At 37.7% G+C, this 19842-nt stretch overlaps 1 protein-coding gene across 13 annotated transcripts in view; it reads right to left on the bottom strand.

Moving 5' to 3' along the window:
- Positions 1 to 19842, bottom strand: part of SCAF4 (SR-related CTD associated factor 4) — a 61292-nt gene that overhangs the window by 5509 nt on the left and 35941 nt on the right. For 4 of the 13 annotated variants that reach the window (XM_015133037.3, XM_077995852.1, XM_077995857.1 and 1 more), the window contains 10 exons: positions 18763 to 18930; positions 18157 to 18242; positions 17236 to 17426; positions 16380 to 16480; positions 15850 to 15963; positions 14845 to 15001; positions 12388 to 12545; positions 9700 to 9865; positions 9525 to 9611; positions 9176 to 9301 (listed from right to left, as the gene is read on the bottom strand). In XM_015133037.3, coding sequence (XP_014988523.3) covers positions 9176 to 9301; positions 9525 to 9611; positions 9700 to 9865; positions 12388 to 12545; positions 14845 to 15001; positions 15850 to 15963; positions 16380 to 16480; positions 17236 to 17426; positions 18157 to 18242; positions 18763 to 18930 — 1354 coding nt within the window. Of the gene's footprint in view, positions 1 to 9175; positions 9368 to 9524; positions 9612 to 9699; positions 9866 to 12387; positions 12546 to 14844; positions 15002 to 15849; positions 15964 to 16379; positions 16481 to 17235; positions 17427 to 18156; positions 18243 to 18762; positions 18931 to 19842 lie in introns of all 13 variants that reach the window. The other 9 variants (XM_015133035.3, XM_077995850.1, XM_077995855.1 and 6 more) reach the window with 3 other exon arrangements.

Genomic DNA, 19842 nt, shown 5'->3' with positions numbered 1-19842 from the left:
GGGGAGGTGGGAGAAAGGAAGGTTGATTTCATAGCTGGAGTCCAATGTGGACCCTGAAATCTCAGGAAAATGTGCATAAGGGATACAAAAGGCATATAAATGAATAGGGTGGCTTTCTGTCAAGGACCACAGAGTGTATGCAGTCAGGGAGACAGATACAAAACATAAAATGTATAACGTCTGATTTAAATACTGTGGGAGTGACCAACTGCATCAGTTGCAGAGGACGCAAAATTTCAGTGAGATCTTCACAGAAAGAGGAACGAGTCAGTTCCTCTACCTGTTTTGGTTAACAACCCTATCTTCCATTCTACCAGAGCCACCACCTCTAGGAGCTCTAGATGTTTGATCACTAATCAAGTAATTTCATTACTTCCAAATTCCCAATTTCAAGTACCCTACTCTTTACCCGCTTCTCCTCTTTCCAGATTATTCTCTCCATATCTCCTTTCCCCAAACAATCTTCAATCCCACCAGGCTCATGCCCCCACCCCCGCCAAGGCCCTTCATGTTTTTATCTTCCTCCTTACCTGCTTTGGAGTCCATGGCTCTCCCTCACCATATCTGCCTGGAAAATCCCCAACACTGGTTTTAAATGCAACTTTTCTGCCTAATCTCCACCTGGACGTGAAGTAATGCTGACCGCTCTCATTTCAAATTTTCCTAACTATAACCGAAGGGCACCCTTCATTCTGGCCAGTAATCTAACATTTTACTAGTCAATCCACATTCTCATGTCCTGGATGAGGACACATGTTCAAGTTTCTCCTTAATCCTGTCTACTCTTAGTTGTTTTGTTTGGTAATTTTAGTAAGGTAAAATTCACACAGCCTGTAATTTACCCACATAAATGTACAATTCAATGGTTTTAGTGTATTCACAGAATTGGGCAACTATCACAATCAACTTTAGAACATTTTTATTACCCTAAAAGGAAATCCTGCAACCGTAGGCCATCTGTTTCCCAGCTTTCCCCTCATCTGTCCTAGCCCCAAGCAACCACATAATGTTTTCTATCTCTGTGGGTTTGCCTATTAACATTTTGTATAAATGGAATCATAAAATATGTGGTCCTGTGTGACTGGCTTTTGCTTGGTGTATCTTCTCAAGGTTCATCCATGTTGCATGTTTAAGTCCTTCATTTTTTATTACTAATATTCCATTACATGAATATGCCATATTTTAGTTACCCTAGTTGGCTTATCATTTTTTAAAAAAGGTCTTTAGAAAAAGACTTTTTCATCCACCCACATACCACCAAATCTACCAATTTACTTGCACCTGAATTCACATTAGTCCTACTGTCTGTGACTGTCTGTGCTCCAACGGTTACACCCACTGTTCGTATCCTGGATCTATCCCCTCTCACCTACATCACAATCTAGCACACAGCCCTTCTTGCTTGCACCAACATGTTCCCCTCTACTGGGCTTCCCAATGGTAAGTATGCCGTAGTTTTTGTCCATCTTTCAGAAACAAGAACAAAAATTAGAAACTCCCTCACCCTGCATCTCCTTTCAGATATCACCCCATTTTGTTGTTCTCCTCTATAGCAAATCTCCTGAGATGTTCAAAATCCTAATTGTATCCTTCATCTCCCATTCTCTGACGACCCTATATAACTGAGCTTTTGAACTCATCAATCCAATGAAAGCACTTTTCTCAAGGTCACCAGGAGCCTTCATTTTGCTAAAGCCAGCCGCCAAGTTGCAGCACTCTTTCTTCATCCATCAGTGTCATCTGATAATTCACCTCTCTCTCCCTCTTTCCTGCCTACAAACTATACTTGGCTTCCAGATTATCTCCCTCTACATTTGTATCCTAGCCCACGGGCTGTATCTTCTCAGTATCCTTTGCTGCAGAATACAGTATAGATAGTGATCAAAAGCTCAGGCTCCTGTTGGAGTGAGACTACCTCAAATTCTAACATTGCTACTTGTAGCTACATGACCCTCGTAAGGTTATTTCATCTCCAAGTGTTTCAGTTTCCCCATCTATAAAATGAAGATAACCCTGAGGGCTGCAAGGCTGAAATGATTAATAGATACAAACTGCTGAAGAGTTTCTGGCACGTGGAACTATGTCTTAGCTCTCAGTATCATATTCTTAGCTGCCAAATGCTGAAGAATTCTTGTCCTCAGACCTCTCACCACTTCTCTATTTACATTCTCTCCTTAGGTAATCTTACAGGCTCCTGTGGCTTTAATTATTATCTTTATCTGCTAAAGATGCCAGAATTTACATCTCTATTAGATGTTACCAGTAGTTCACCTGACCTCTGTACCTGGGTATCAAAGTTAGAATATCCAACATTTTAATTTGATAGGCTCCCCTCAAACCCACTCCTACAGATTTGCGCATCACAGGAATGGCAATTACATCTACCAGTTGCTCACATAAAAAACTTGAGTCATTCTTGACTCTCTTTCACATTTGTATTTAAATAATATGGCAATTCTGAAGGCTCTATCTTCAAAATATATTCAGACTCTAACCACTTATCACCTCCGCTGCACCAGCCCAACGTGGGCTAGCTCCCATCTCATCTGCTGCAACAGCGTCAGAATGGGTCTCCTTTCCACTCTTACCATCTTCTAGAGTCTGTTTCTCTAACAGCCACAGTAATACTTTAAAAACGGTAAATCAGATCATGGCGTGGGTAAAAGACTCACGGCCTAGTGCTCAACAACCTTTTCTAAGCTCATCTCCTGCCACTTTCTTCCCTTTGCTTTCCCTTCCCACTGTGGTCCTTCGACAATCCATACTCCATCTCAATTCAGGCCCTTTCCTTTGGTCCTCACTCTACATTCCTTTCCTCTGTATTTACATGAGGGTATTCTCTTCATTACTGGTTCAGATGCCTTCCCTAGCAATCATATTTAAAATTGTACACATCCGTGTTACACCCTGAAATTGCCTAACTGTCCTGTTTCACTCTCTTCACAGAAACATCTCCATGTTAAATTATTAGCCCAGGTCTGCGAAAATATAAACTCCAGAAAGACAGGTTTTGTTCATTCTGGTATTTCCAGTACCTAGAAGGGTGCCTGGCACACAATGGTTATTGACTACATATTTATTGAACATACGAATGGTGTTTGCAGAGGTGATGACCGAACTCATCAAGGAGAAGATACCTCTCAGGGGATTAAGAATAGAGGCTACAAGGTCCAGGTCTTTTCCCAGGGTGGTAAGAATCTTTCCAGCATAAATCTAGGAGGACTTGAACTTTGAGAAAGGATGCAGTATTCTTTCAATCTCCTTTTCTGTCCCTTGTTGCAGTTCCACTGTTTTGATTTGATCTCTACAGAATGAGTGTCACTGTAGCATTTTGCATGAACTCAAAATGAAATTTTCCCACATGAAGAAAAAGATGTATCAACCACTCTTATCTCTTTCATCAATGCCTGAAGATCCCTAAGCATATATCCCTAGGTATTTTTTAAACCATCAAGTATTTTCCTTTTTTCATTTCAGACCTGCAGAAAACTGAAATCACAGTACAACCAACATGTTATTTCCTTTGCCTAGATTCACCAATAATATTTAGGCCTATTTATTCTGCAAACACTCCTAAGCTATTCTTATGGAAGGCACTATGTTCTGAGAGCTGGGGAAAATGGAAGAGTAAGGAGCTAATTTTCAAAGAATGAGAAAAAGCATCTTTCAGATCATATTATACATTAAGATTATATTTTAAAAATGATGCTTAGAATGTTAGCAAGAGATTCTTAAGAGAAATTTGAGTTTTCAATAATATATAGTGCAGATATACTGAGAAGTGGCTAATCTATTTTTGGCATAAGGGTACATTATGTTTTGATAACATCTAATACATGAAAAACAGAATTACAAGTGAAATTGGAGAATGATTATCTTTTTTAAATGCTTGGTTTCTTCAAAATAATGTACAGTAGGCTCTGTATGTTCAACTTCCTACAGATTTGCTTTTTGGAATTTCAGTTAGTATAATAATAATTACTAAGTATGTTACTATAATTGACAAAGTACGATAGCTATGAGTTAAAATTTTACTATCAGAGTTAAAACATTTGAAATCTAAAATTAACTTTCTATCACTGAATGAGATTATCTGTAGGCAATTTTATTTTCAATATTAGCTAGAAAAAAATCTTACCTGAAATTCTTTACAGCAATTAACTTTGTCTACCAAAATCAATCTAGAGCCCAGAGTTACTACCGCTCCCACCTTCCTCAAGATGTCCCTCAGAAAGATTTAAATTTAAGACATTCTTCAGACTTGCACTCTAGAGCAGTCTAGGAAGTGACAGCCCAGGAGAAGTGGAGACAATGTGTTAAAACATTTCAAGGTTTTCTGCAAGACCTTCTTCATGTTTCATTTGAAGTGCTTTGCCTTGTGAGAAACTATGGTGTGTTCACGTGTAAATTCATATCCATGCCAAATATTTGTTGTAGATTAATCACTATTTTGCATTATCCACGTATCCAATGAACAACGTTATATACTAAGTTGAAGGTACTGTAATTTGTATTTAAGAACCATTTCTACTATATAACACTAGTGGAATAACATAATACAGTAATTAGAGTACTAATTCAAATATTTTAAAGCTTTCAAAGAACACTTTTACAGGATAAGTAAACAGGCTTTTTGGGTACCAAATCAAATACCTGATATATCACTCTAGCTTATAATTTAAGGTAACCAAACATTAAAGTTCAAACAAAATTGAAACACAAAAATTGTTTTTTAAAAAATTACATATTATGTTAGTACTTTAAAAACTCTACTTCCTAGAATTTTCTTCAGGCTTCCTTTTAATGTCAGTGGCTAACTAGTGCATTACTAGTAGACTGGTGCTTTAATATTCTAATAAGTATTGCTAAAAATGAGCCATTAAAAAATCTAAAATTTTAGACAGAAATTGTGCAAAAAAAATCCAAACAAGTGAAATCACCAAATCAAATTCCAACTGATATTGGATATTGATATTGCTGGCAAAGTTACTCATCTTCTAGGCAGTTTCAGGGATCATAACGATAGTATAAAAACATTTATGCTTGTTTAAATATAATTCACAAACCAATTCTGTCCCCACAATTTCCTGAGGTGTCCAAATCTGGAATCACCAACTCAAATGCCTACTGAAGCCATGCCAGGACTGCAGTGCATCACACCACTGCCTAGTAATTCAGCCACAGGCCACCAACTTGTGACTCTGGCTTTAAAACCTTTGGTAACAAAAATTACAAGTAGGAAGTGATCTTACAAATACCCAATTCTTATTTATAAATTTTACCATCAGCTACAGTAGTGTGACAAAAACTGGCGGTAATCTCTTCATATTGATAATTAATGAATAAATATACTTGTCAAGAAAGAGGCTTTAATTTCCCATAAAAGGAATGAGTTCGACCTAGAACAGTTTTTGCTTGAGAAGAGATTTTGGATATACTGGTAACACAGTAGAGATAGGTAACACAAACAAACATTTTTTTGTGTATTCTTTTTTATTGTTTGGAACACCAAAGTAACCCAAACTTTACATTTACAATGAACTTTTTAATAAAAATAGGCTGTACATATTAGAGATACATGTTATACAAAAGTTTTTGAAAAGTAAACACAAACACTTAATACAGTAAAGAGAATGAACTGAATTGCTATCATGTTTAATATTCCTTTTCTCCTAAGTGACCAACAACTGTAGAATGTTATCTTTAGCTTTTATGAAACTCCCACCATGGTAGCTATTTTGGTGTGTGAGATTTCTTTAAAATCAAGTCATAATGAATAATTATTGTGCATCAAGTAATTTTATATTTTCAGATTATCAGTATTACTGAAAGAATCAAAATCTCTAAAAGTTGGTTTTATTCCCTCCCAATTCAGTAGTACAACTCAACTAATTACTCCCAAACTAACACCCACACTTAAGGTCTGATGATACAAGCAAACCATCCTTAAGGCACCCACTGCCTCTTTCCAGTATAATCAGGCTTCACTACAGAATTTTTGGAGACCCACTGAACAACTCTGTGGCACCTACTACTTTAAAAATATTGCCACATTTCACAAATTTAGATCCAAGAACTCAGTTAAGTCTCACTCACTGGAAAAACTATAGCTATCTAGTAGGTGTGCCATTTATCACTAAACTGACACGTTTTCTCATTAAGCCAACTGATGGAACTTTAATATGTGTAAATTTATGATCTAATCTATCTTGAAAATATGTGAGGCAACCATGTCAAGAGAAATTTTTTTTCCTAAAAAGTAGGCTGGATGCAGTCGCTCACGAGGTCAAGAGATCAAGACCATCCTGGCCAACATGGTGAAACCCCATCTCTACTAAAAATACAAAACTTAGCTGGGCATGGTGGCACGCGCCTGTAGTCCCAGCTACTTGGAAGGCTGAGGCATGAGAATCGCTTGAACTCGGGAGGCGGAGGCTGCAGTGAGATGAGACTGCGCCACTGCACTCTAACCTGGCGACAGAGTGAGACTCGTCTCAAAAAGAAAGTTTGCTTCCTCTGTCTGCCAATACAACAGTTTAAAACGAATCACAGCTGAAGTAATATAATTTTAGAATTGCAAAAGATATTCTTCTCTAGGTGTTATAAATACCATTATGACATTTCTTACCTGTATAAGCACCTGCCATTCACTAAGTGCCTGTCCTACAGCAGGCCCCAAAGCAAGTGTTTTATATATGTTAGCCCATTAAATCATGACACCATTGTGTCTGTCATTTTTATCCCCCTTTACAGATGAGAAAACTGAAGTTTAGTATCAACTTCTAGACTCACAGTTTTCTGGGGAGCATAACAATTCCTTTTATTATCTTAAAACATTAGAACACCAAGAGGAAATACCAAAGCATCTTAGTTCTGGGATTCCATCACTTGATTATCCCAACCTAATTACTGATCCTTTAGTACTGCAATACTGCAGTGTGGTTACCACATTCCTTTATCAAAATGATAAAACTGGTTAGTCTTGGATGAACCCTTCTAAGCTTGCATACACATTTAAAACTCATTCCTCTATAAGGTCAAAATTCCTGTGATATTCTTTTCAAGACTGCTGACTGAAGGCACATGGAAGGCCTTCTTTCTCATGACTGGAACTAACCTGCTGCATTTTAGTTCAAAGTGCTTATTTTAACCAAACTGTTTTCACTTTTCTTACGTCAAATTCTAAACCCTTCTGGATTTAGAATAGCCTTCAATTTAAAAATTTTGTTTTAGAATGAAGATAATCATCAGAGGTAAAATATGAACAGTCCTGCATTGAGAATCACCCACTCATGTAACAAATGTTCCCCCTCTCATGGGTCCATCTAGTGGGAGGAAGATGGACACGCAAACAGTATGTCAGGTGATGATAAACGCTACGACTGATTCAGAATTTAATTACTTTTCTAGCCATGCCTAGCTTACTATGTTTTTCCAAGCTCACCAACTTCTCATCTGTGTTTGGTTTCATATGTTGGACGCAGAGGTTAAATTGTATGTTCAGTAGTGATAAGAAATAACAGGCAGGGTCTTCAAGACCTAAATGTTAAATCACAGGCAAGCTACTTACTACTCTTCACGGTTGTTTGAAAGCAGTGGTTATTAAACTTCTGGAGTTCAAGAGATATTTTCACTCATTCAATAAATGTATTAAGCCCAGTAAAAAACAGAAATGCAGCAATTGTGTAAATAGTTTCAGGTAGTCTAACATCCATGGACCTTAGACTAGGATTCATAATCACGGGTGTGTGTGTGTGTGTGTGTGGGCATGTGGGATGTGAAGAGAAGGGGCTGAATAGAAAACTATCCAGATTCTGTGATTCTTGTGCAATCATGTTAATATGGAAAAAAAAAAAAAAAAAGCATAACAAAACAGATGCAAACATGTTCCCTGGTTCCTAGTCCAATGCTCCTTGTATGATATGACTTCCATTGGAAGGTAGACCTCTTAAGCAACTTCCTCATTAAACAAATCATTTTCCATCATTATGGTAACTATACTCCTATATCACTTGTGATAAATTTTAATCCCAAATCCTCTTTTACCATTACCCAATCCGTGTACTAAGGGAAATAAAATCAAGGCTATTATCAGCCTAACCTTAGGCTAGGGGAGGGCAGAATACAGTATACCATTTAAAAGCAAATTATTTTTTATTATAAATGTAATACATGCAAAAAATAAAAAATTCCAACAGTACCGAATAGCATAGGTGAAAAGTAAAAGTCCTCCATTACAAACCAATGTCTCACAGTCCTACATCTCAGAAATAATCAATGGGTTCTTTCCTGAAACAACTCAGATGATGAAAGTAAACAGGCATATGCATTTACCTTTGAAAAATACTATGGGCTCACAGGACTAGAACACTGTAATACTCTCAAGATATTAACTTCCAATTAGGGGATTCAAGTGTTCATTATATTTGGCAATACCACTTCAAATGTAACAATTTGTTCATTTAAAAGATGGTCTACTATAACAAGCATGTGACATATTTATTCATAACTTAAGCAGGCAAGAGTAAGCCCTCTTAAAGGTGTAAAAGATCTAAGTTACATTGGCCTTGATCACAGTATTGAAGTTGTGGGTAAAAAGTACAACAGATAAACTCCAGCCAAGTAAACTGAGTGAGTGGGAAAGTGGTACCTCAGGCTGTGCAACTGTTACTCAGAAAACAAAGCCATTTTATTGGAATGTATCAAAAACGATTCTTTGCTAGCCCACAAAGAATGCTACCCAAGTCCTGGGGTTTCAGATGGATAATAATTGGTCCAGACAGAGAAAAACCTATGCTGTTAAAGAAATACCTCTTTAAAAGCTGGGAAGAGACTAAGGTTAAGTTAATTACGAACTCTGTACCAATTCCTTTGCACAGAGATTAATCATTTTTCTATACCAAATAAGGATGTGAAGATCCAAACTTTTATTCAAGACAGACAAACATGATTTTGTCTTTGAGAGTATCTCTTGGTAAAGATCAAGTACACATATTTGAATTTAAGAGGAAGATCTTCCTCAAAAACAAACAAACAAAAAAACAACCAAAAAAGCCAGTCTTGGAGATAATTTTACCAAAATTAACATTGTTTTTTAAAAAACCTAACTTGGGGTGGGTGGGGGGTGAGGGGGGGGTGGGGCAAGGAAAACTAATGATAAAAAAAAATAACTTACCAAGAAGTGAAACAGGCTGGGTTACAGGAGGGGTGGGCAGATTCGTGGGTGCAGCAGGTGGCACAGCAGAGCCATACATTTTCACACTGTCACCAGACTCGGCGTTTCCTCTAGCCCCAGACACCACTGTTGGAATGGGATTTCCAATAGATAAGTCTTTTGTAGTGTCTTCATTTATACCAGCGATAGTAGCTAAGGAATATAATTATATCAACATGTGAAGCTGAATAATTAATTATCTCCCGGTCAACATTCTTCTGCCATACTATAGACCCTATTACCGGTTCACTCTCCCTCCTACACCCAGCTCCAAGAGGATAAGCAAACACAAAGAAAAAAACATGCTTACAGTTTGGGATGCTTATTGGTGGAGTGTGAGGAGGAGGAATGGATACTGGTGGAGTTATAGGAGGTGGGGGTCCAGGAGGAAGAAAACCTAGAATAAGAAAAATAATGTCAACTTATGCTGTTATCACTTCATCGCAGGCTCTAAAGTAAGTATGTTCACAGACAATTTAGTGTACCTGGTGGTAAATGCATTGGGTTGAATCCTGGGCGCAAAAATGGTGGAGGAGGAGGGGGAGGAGGAACACCAGGACCGAAGCCTGGAGGTGGAATTCCCAGAGGTGGCGTGAAAGCAGGTGGCTGGAGAGCACCAACTACAGGTGGACCTGGTTGATGTGGTGGGACCTAGAAAGAAAGAAGAATAAACCACCTATCCAGACACCCTCCTGTCCATATAGTAAGCACAGGTAAAAGAGCATACTGGTGAAAAAAATAGATGTTTCTTAATTTGTGCTTATTAGACCAGTAAATTCATTAAATTACAGGTGGTAACTTCTATTCGTACCAACTGATCGAAATCAAAGCTGTGGGCCACAGCGATGGCTCACACCTGTAATCCCAGCACTTTGGGAATCCAAGGCAGGTGGATCACCTAAGGTCAAGAGTTCAAGACCAGCCTGGCCAACATGGTGAAACCCTGTCTATACTAAAAATACAAGAATTAGCTAGCTGGGTGTGGTGGCAAGTGCCTGTAATCCCAGCTACTCCGAAGGCTGAGGCAGGAGAATCACCTGAACCCGGGAGGTGGAGGTTACAGTGAGCCGAGATTGAGCCACTGCACTCCAGCCTGGGCGACAGAGCGTGACTCCATCTCAAAAAGAAAGAAAGAAAGAAAGAAAGAAAGAAATCAAAGTCGTGCTCTCTACTTTATGACAGCAAATTCACACTATATTTCATCAGTGTTCTGACATCATGTAATACATTTTAAAATGTTCCATGGTACTCTCAGCAATACAGCTTTAAGACAGGCTACTTGGCAATTTACACAATGGCTAAGATCACAGGTCCTGGAGCCAAATTGTCTGCTTCTCCCACCCACTTTAGTAGCTGTGTGACCTTGAGCAAGCTATTTAAACTCTCTAAAATGGGAAAGTGCCAACCACATACAATTATGCAGATTAAATGAGTTAATACATACTAAGTGCTGGTGCCTGGCACTTAAATACCCAACAAATGTTAGCTTTTTTTTTTTTTTTAAAGATAAATTTTAACAACCCCTAGCCAGGGTATCAGTCTATGGCCTGTTAGGAAATGGGCCGCACAGCAGTGGGCAAGCAAGTACCACCGCCTGAGCTCTGCCTCCTGTCAGATCAGTGGTAGCATGAGATTGTCATAGGAGCATGGACCCTATCGTGAAATGTACATGTGAGGGATCTAGCTTGGGCACTTCTTATGAGAATCTAATGCCTCATGATCTGAGGTGGAGCAGCTTCATCCTGAAACCATCCTCCACCCCAGTCCATGGAAAAACTGCCTTCTAAGAAACCAGTCCCTAGTGCCGGAAAGGTTGGGGACTGCTATTTAACAGAGTAGGCAGGTTTCTGTAAATGAGTGCTGACACACATTGAATTTTGTTTAGAACCTGCACTGGAAGGGCATATCCAGAAGGTCAACTGAAGGGTTTACCAACTAGGGGAGTCCATTTAAATCACAGCTAAGAATGTAGCAAAGCACACAGTTTTCCCCTCACATTGAGAAAATGAAGACACAATTCAGATTTTTGTGATAGTTCAGATTTATCTGATTCAGATTTAATGTGAGAAACTGAGGAAGGAAGACAAGAAAAATCTAGTAGATCACACATAGAACTATGGGTCAAGTTCTTATAATTTTCAAAGGGTTTTTCATTTTTCAGCTCTTACGACGTGACAAAAAACATACTGAGTACTTAACATATATTATCTCATTTAACCCTCAAAACAACTCTTAACATATGAGGAATGCCAAGGCCAGGAAAGGGAATTTGCACATTTACAAATAGGAAACTGAACCTTACGAGGTTAGGTTACATGCTAAATACCATACTGCTGAATATAAACAATGGAGTTGAGAATTAAACCCAGTTTTACCAGAATCTAGTATTCTTTTCAAGTAACAGGTTGGTTGAGTAGACAGCAAATATTTTAGAGTAAGAACATATCTTCATGTTAAAAATGGCATTTAATTTATTATAAAGTTTTCAATCCATTTGAAAATTTCATAATAATAGCACCCAAGGTGAAAATTAGGAAAATTCCTTTCCCCCAAAGCAGCAACTTATTGGGTACATATCCAAGTTTCTTCAGAACATAACGTCCCTGAAGAATGAAGACTCAGAAAAAAAGTAGGCAGAACCTATGAAACTTGATACTGAATAATCTGGATGGATAGATGTAAGACAATATACATTTACTTTGGTTGTATAAACATTTATGGGCCAGGCACTGTGGCTCACGCCTGTAATCCCAGCACTTTGGGAGGCCAAGGCAGGCATATCACTTGAGGTGAGGAGTTTGATACCAGCCTGGCCAGCATGGTGAAGCCCCGCCTCTACTAAAAATACAAAAATTAGCCGGGTGTGGTGGCACACGCCTGTAATCTCAGTTACTCAGGTGGCTGAGGCAAGAGGGTCGGCTTGAACCTGGGAGGCGAAGGTTGCAGTGAGCTGAGATCGTGCCACCACACTCCAGCTTGGGGAACAGAGAGAGACTCTGTCTCCAAAAACAAAAACAAAAATTATGAAAAGAATATAAACTTTAAATCTGACAAAACATGAAAAATTAATATGCACATATATGTAGTCATGTTTTTTACTCTGAATTCAGACATATATCTACAAAGGGACCTTTCAGGCACTTCAAGTTTAAGTCATGTCCCAATATCCTCACCTGTGGAGGGGGCACTGTTATAGGTGCAGGAACAGGAATAGGAGGGACAGGCACAGGTAACGGTTTAGGTATGGGTGATACTGGTTCTGTGTGTGAGGTTTCAGCACCTCCATTTTGAGCAACTTCATTTTCAGGCTTCTTAGGAATTCCTTTCCAATCTGTGAGAGTGAAAGAAGTTTAACAAGAGTTTACCATTTTCAGTTTGTAACTTTAAATCTAGAAATAAAAAATGTTGATTATAAAAACCTAGCACAGTTATTAAAGAAATTCCTATGCTAATTTTAGAAATAGTGATTATTTAAATTAACAACAATAGAAACATGTAAAAGAATGCACACTGTGTGCCAGGCACTGTCAGAAGCACTCTATTTATACTAGCTTATGTAGTTCTCACAACCATTTACAAGTAGATACTATTATTATTCCCATTTTACAAATGAGAAAAGCAAAGACAGCTTGCCCAAGATCACATTCTTGGTAAATGGCAGGGATGGATTCAACTCAGACACATTTGGTTCTAGAGTCCATGTTCTTAACCACAGGAATGTATTAAAAATAAAGGATCATGAAACACCCAGTATTTCCTGAACAAATTTTCACTAGTATTAAAGAATAACTTACACCTTCCACCTATTTCCACGTATCTTCTAGTCAAGTGAAAACAAAACCATCTTTCTGCTCTGTCCTCTGAGCCTCTGGCTCCATCAGAGATTCTCCTATATTCTTGACCTTTTCAATACATTCTCCACTGGACCATGAGCTCCAAGATTACACCATCTTCTTTTTACCATTTTCCAGAGCCTGCCAGATGTCTGGCACATAGTAGGCCCTCAACACCTGATTGCCTTAACACAAATCTAGCTCTATCCTTAGATGAAGGCTTTGTGCATTAATAGAGGGAGGGAGTGGGATGTTGGAATAGCACAGCATTGTTTCAGCTCTTTTTGGTTCTTAAACCATCACTCCTGCTTGAAGCTTCCTTTATTTTTATTTTTTGAGACGGAGTCTTGCTCTGTCTCCCAGGATGGAGTGCAGTGGCGCAATCTCAACTCACTGCAACTTCTATCTCCTGGGTTCCAGCAATTCTCCAGCCTCAGTGTCCCAAGTAGTTGGGATTACAGACACCCGCCACCACATCCAGCTATTTTTTTTTTTTTTGTACTTTTAGTAAAGATGAGGTTTTACCATGTTGGCCAGGCTGGTCTTGAACTCCTGACCTCAAGTGACCTGCCCACCTCAGTCTCCCAAAGAGCTGGGATTACAGGCATGAGCCACTGTGCCTGGCCTTGAAGCTTCCTTTAAATGTTCTTTCTGAGGGCGGTGAGGACAAGCATGGTGGCTCACGCCTGTAATCCCAGCACTTTGGGAGGCTGAGGCAGTAGGCAGATCACCTGAGGTCAGGAGTTCGAGACTAGCCTGGCCAACATGGTGAAACCCCGTCTCTACTAAAAAAAACCCAAAAAAATTAGCAGGGCACAGTGGTACATGCCTGTAGTCCCAGTTACTTGGGAGGCTGAGGCAGGAGAACCCCTGGAACCCGGAAGAGGCTGTAATGAGCCAAGATCATGCCACTGCACTCCAGCCTGGGTGACAAGAGTGAGACTCCATTTCAAAACACAACAACAACAAAAAAACGTTCTGTGTTGCCATGCCATCCTATTCTCCTCCTTGTTCCTCTGTCTAGCAATCTCCAGGTCATGCCCATGCATTCTGCGATTTTCCCCACTGCAATTTCACTGTCAATCTGGCATTTTAAATATTTGTGCCTACAAATAACTGCAACTCCTTGTCTTACACGTTTACTTTAGATTGCTTCTCTGGACATCTAAAACTTTCCAAGGTACTTATTATGAAGCACTGGATTAAAACACAATACCAAGCTGGGTGCAGTGGCTCACGCCTGTAATGCCAGAGGGAGGTCGAGGTGGGCAGATCTTTTGAGGTCAGGAGTTCGAGACCAGCCTGGCCAACATGGTGAAACCTTGTCTCTATTGAAAATGCAAAAATTAGCCGGGCAAAGTGGCACACGCCTGTAGTCCCAGCTACTCGGGAGACTGAAGGAGGAGAGTGGCTTGAACCTGGGAGGCAGAGGTTGCAGTGAGCCAAAATGGCGTCACTACACTCCAGCCTGGGCAACAGAGTGAGACTCCATCTCAAAAAAATAAATAATACGTAGTACCAAAGATGCTCAGTGAAGACCTATATGATCTGTTAAGTTTCACAGGAAAAGTTCTACTTAATTCTGTAATTCATAAACTCCATAATCAATAAGTATTTCACTTGTGTTTGCATCTCTTTTGTCTCATTCACTATTTAACCCTGTTTATAATGGAGATACTGACACAGAAGGGATAATCTCAAAAATCACGTCCTAATGCAAGGAACAGGACATTTAATTTGTCATATGTACTACCAAGCAAATAAGTGAACTGTAAGAGAAATTAAATACTGCTTTACCTGGGTTAAGTGTGTCACTGTCCAACATTCCTCCTTCACAAAAACTCTCCAGTTCCTCAGGCTTGACTTTGTCCCATGGAATATAAGTAACACCAAGTTCTACATCCCAATACTGCTTATAATCTGCCTTTATTCCTTTGTTTAAGGCCCAGGCAATCTATTTCACCATTAGTGAAAATATAAAAAGAAAAGAAAGAAAAACAAGATCATAAGTCTTGAGAGTACTATTCTCTATCATTCTATCCATTCCGACTTGGGCAGCAAGAGAGCAATCTGGACCAGCTAGGCTTGGATCTCATTCAAAGCCTTATTCTCACTACAGAACTGGTTACCCTTTAATTCTCATTTTGTCCTAGGATGGAAATTTCACTGGCATATTTTCCTCACCAACTCTCACCCAAACCAGCCAACATAAAACTAAGAGAAAAGGAAAAAGTTTATCAGGGAAAGCCTGAAGTTCCCTCAATAGCCTAGTAGTATACTGGGGACTACTTTTCTAAGTCTAGGGGTGCCTTGTAATTACTTAACATCAGACAAAATCTTTTTGCAGTGCAATCCAGTGGTAGAACAGGGTGTTAAGACACTGAGGAAACACTGACTTTAGCTCCTTAGGGGAAAAATACCCATGTACCTATATGTTTTTCTCCACCTTTGGTTAATATGGTAAACTTTAAAAATACAGTATCCAATTTTTTTTGAACAGGACAAAACATATTGCTAAAGGACATTATATTTAAAGCACTAATTTACCTTGATGAACCCATCTACATTTAGGAAAAAACAAACAAATTCTATCATGCATGTAACATTTACAATTTTATGTTAAAACACTGGAGTCCTTTAGGAGATATTCTAAGCAAAAAAAAAAAAGAAAGAGATGCACATGAAATGCCTCAGTGTTGAAAATAATTTCTAAAACCCAAATTAGTTTTTATAGGCCACATATTTTCCCCCTTCTGCCTCTGCCTATTTTTAAAAGATGAATTATAACATACAAGACTGTACCTTTATGGATTTCTGGTTCACTTTATAGTTTCCTCGGCTCAGTTTCTGCAGGGCACGATACGCATCTTGCCTATGAACCATAACAATATAGGCACAACCCCTGGGAGGAATCATCTGCTCCAAAACATTTTAATATTATAAAGATAACAAAATTGAAAAGCAGTAAGATACAAAACTAAGTAAGCAGTTCCAACAATCCCATCCCTCACCCCATGTTCTATTATGTAAGGTTAAATTCATTTCTAAGTTGGCAATTCAAGCTGGGTCTCAACTGAGTCCTCTAAGCTTTGTTAAATAAAGACTTACCTAGAAATGTTTGAAATTAAACTTAATTATCCAAGAAATGTTAAATACAAAGAATTCTAAGAAATGTTAAATACAGAGTTCTAAACGTGGACTCAAGAGCACCTAAACTCTAGTCACATCTATAAACCTGGGCAAATTATAACTTTGGTCTCAAGTCCTTCATTTCATAAAATGACACTAATCACACTTGTCCATCATACTTAAATAACTGAATAAACACTCACATTAATTGATTCAATTGGACCAAACTCTTCCAAGAGACTGGCAACATCCTGCTGAGTAGTTCTTTTGTCTAGCTGTCCCACCCAGAGGGTAGTACTGCAAACTTAAAATAAAATTACAATCATAAAGAGATTCACATTTGATAATGAGTAGCACTGTAGCTTACATAAAAAAATCATTACACAAAATATTCATGAACTATATTACACCACCACAAGTTTAAATAGTAAATCTCACATACATTAAAAAAATTCTAGAAATCTGCAATTGTACTTCCAGAAAGAGAACTGGGATAGTGAAAGGTATACATAAAAGCTGGAAAAAACTGGCTTTTTTGCAGATGGATCTAACGATTTCATCAACTCTCTTGATTACCAACTAGCTACGTGCTTTGTTACATGTAACTGTCCTTTCTCCACTCTTAAGTGTTCATGGTTTTTCTTTTATGTTGTGTCCTAGGTGATAAGCCTTATGGAATCAGAAATATTACATATGCCCTAGTCGTTTTATAAATTAAAATCTTAGTCATCTTAATAGTTACTAATTTATATCAAATATATGCCTAGTACACCTTACTAAATGTATTCTGAAGACATCTGATGAGATTCAGAAAATAATGCAAGTGAATATATTCTGTAAATTTTTGGTTCACTCCTTACTGCTGCTTTATAGCTGGTTTAAGGTACAAAAGCAAATCTAAGGGATACATCAATGCATAAACAAGGCACAATAAAGCAGTATTTCAAATAAAAACACAGTGGTAACATTTCTTTTATAGCTTTGCTAACAGTTATAAACACTTTAAACCTAAGACATGAAAAAACAGTACATGAGGTTTGAATATAAAGGTTGAGTTACCACTTGCAGTTTCTGGTTTCACTTGAGGGAGGCCTTTTTGTCGACGTTCTCTCTCTTTTTCCCGATCCCGTCTTTCTTGGGATCGAGATCGAGGAGAATGTCGGCGTCTATCCCTGGACCGAGATCGAGAACGTCGATGACGAGACCTTCGAGATCTAGAACCAGATCTAGATCGCCTCCTTTTTGGTGACCTAATGTTTTCAAGAGAAGAGAGAACACATAGCACATAGACAAAACCCAGAAAATATAAGCACATACTAATTAAAAAAAAAAAAAAATACAACTAGGTAATTTAATGTTTGGATACGTAAGAATGCAATAGCCGAGAATTCATTTTACAGATTTTAGTATGTCCCAAATTAGAAATCATGCGCATTGTTTAAATAAAATAAACAATGTTGACAGCTTATATAATAGAAGTATCTGTCATCTTCAGTGCCTCCGGTACTATACAAAATTACATCCTTATAATTTGAGTAGCTAATTTTCATGGTTGAGATATACTGCTACTACTGTTATCTATCTTCTCAGTAAAGTCTTTTCTGCAGCAATTAAAAACATTATCTAATTACATCGTTACTGTGATCTTTCCACTTTTGCTGGCTGATGAAGTTGTAATGGAATTTTGAAAATACAGTTCTTCTAATACCACATACTCTATACCTATGGTATAGAATTGTATTTTCAAAGTTCCATTACATCTGAGCAACTCAAATACAGGGAAAAAAATGTAAGACAAATGATGTAGATTTTTTTTTTAAAATCAATACTTCACCTGTCCCCTTCTACACACATATACAAATACAAATATACCAACTGTTATTTTACTAACACTCTGAATATCTGAAAATAACCCAATCTAATTTTAATTTGTGTCCCCTAAGACACACAGGGTTGGAAAAAACATTTTCTATAAATTACCTGGATGCTGACCTAGATCTTGACTTTCTGTTATCAGACATATGTCGCTTAACGTCTTGAATACAAGGTTGTTCTACTTCCATTTCCTTAAAAAACAAAAACCATGATAAAATGAGAAATTTAAAAAGTATTAAGGCAAGAGGACAAAATCTAACAAAAGCTACATTAAAAATGTCCTGCCCTTAAGCAATTCTCTTTTGGTTGCCTGGGACCAAATTACTAATTTAACAACTGGCCATCACTAGGAAAAAAAAACCCAAAAACCACTTTTATACTGTTTAAAAGATTAAAAGAAGTATTTCTCTACTTCTGGTAAAGTTATTTTGCTTAAATTACATACCATTTTAATAAACCATCATCTAATGCAGTGAAGTAGGCACTAGTTAAGCCTTCAACACTCTATATAAAACCTCACAGAATCCTATGGAAGTTGGTAATATTAGAAGTTCACTTTCCAGATGAAAAACTTGGAGCACTGGGAGGGTTTAATATGTACCCAGGTCTTTCTTCATATTCAAAAATGAAGACAGCAAGCAAATAAGGAGAAATCTGCATATAAGTCAAGGCAACAAAAAAAGATGCAACTATCTGAGAATAAAATTTTACCTGCTGATGTGGCTTCTGTGTAAGTGGTTCATTCTGTGCCTGAAAAGAAGCTTGGAAAGGCTGCTGCACTGGTGGAGTTGGAGGAATCACAGGCTGAGCCATGGGAGGAAATGGAGGTGTAGGAAGAAGTCCAAATCCTGGCATTTGTCCATTAGGAGGAAGTGGAACCTTTCATTTTTAAAGAAAGTGTATGAGTAATTGCTATCAAAATAATTTGGAAAACCTTTATTATATAAAACTAAAATATCTTCAATAAACTTTGATCAAGGAAAAGTTACAATGACATTCAACATTGTTTAACGATTTCCCTATGTACAATTTTCATGCAAGGATTGTTACATACCAAGTATATAGGTTAAAAATCCTGTAACTCTTTTTAAAATTACGAACACACAGGTTTAGTTTTAAATATTTAAAGAAATACCTTCATTTACATAAGGAAGCAATGTGATAAACTGAACTTCAAGTCAGAAGTACTCTATTGCAAATGGTCTTTTTTCAGCTTTAACGACAATTAAGCCTTTTGGGAGGAAAACTGGCTTTCTAGAAGCAATGACTCCTAGGATTACTTTAAAAAAATTTACCAAGGGGGAATTTCAACATACCCAACTTTTAGAGTTTCAAATAAAGTATCATAATAATAATGAAAGTAAACTACAGTCTGACATATTTCTGCATGTCAATTTAAATACAAATAAAACTATAAATATAATGCTTTAAGTATTCTTTCTAAATTATTTATGAACTTTCAGTAATGGTTAAACACTTGAAATAACAAAAATGCTTCCCACCCCATCCCCATAATTTAGATACAGAGCCAAATTTAAGAGAACACTCAATGAGAGAATTTACTGGAACAAATTTACTGGAACAAATTTATCTCTACTAACTTCCTGCAACTCTCCAGTGTATTATGTATGCTCCTTTTATTGCGGATTTCAAACTATATTCCTGAATGTTCAGAGCTCAGAGCTCTCTAAAGTATCTAACCACACAAACTACAGAAGAAAGGCCCTTCCAAGGGAAAAAGCTGTCTAACTAAACAGGTCGGTTTCTTCAAATATAACTGTAATCTCTAAA

Source organism: Macaca mulatta, chromosome 3 (genome assembly GCF_049350105.2).
Source record: "Macaca mulatta isolate MMU2019108-1 chromosome 3, T2T-MMU8v2.0, whole genome shotgun sequence".
In the NCBI taxonomy this organism is placed as follows: Eukaryota; Metazoa; Chordata; class Mammalia; order Primates; family Cercopithecidae; genus Macaca; species Macaca mulatta.
This window is presented reverse-complemented; position numbering and strand designations above follow the sequence as displayed.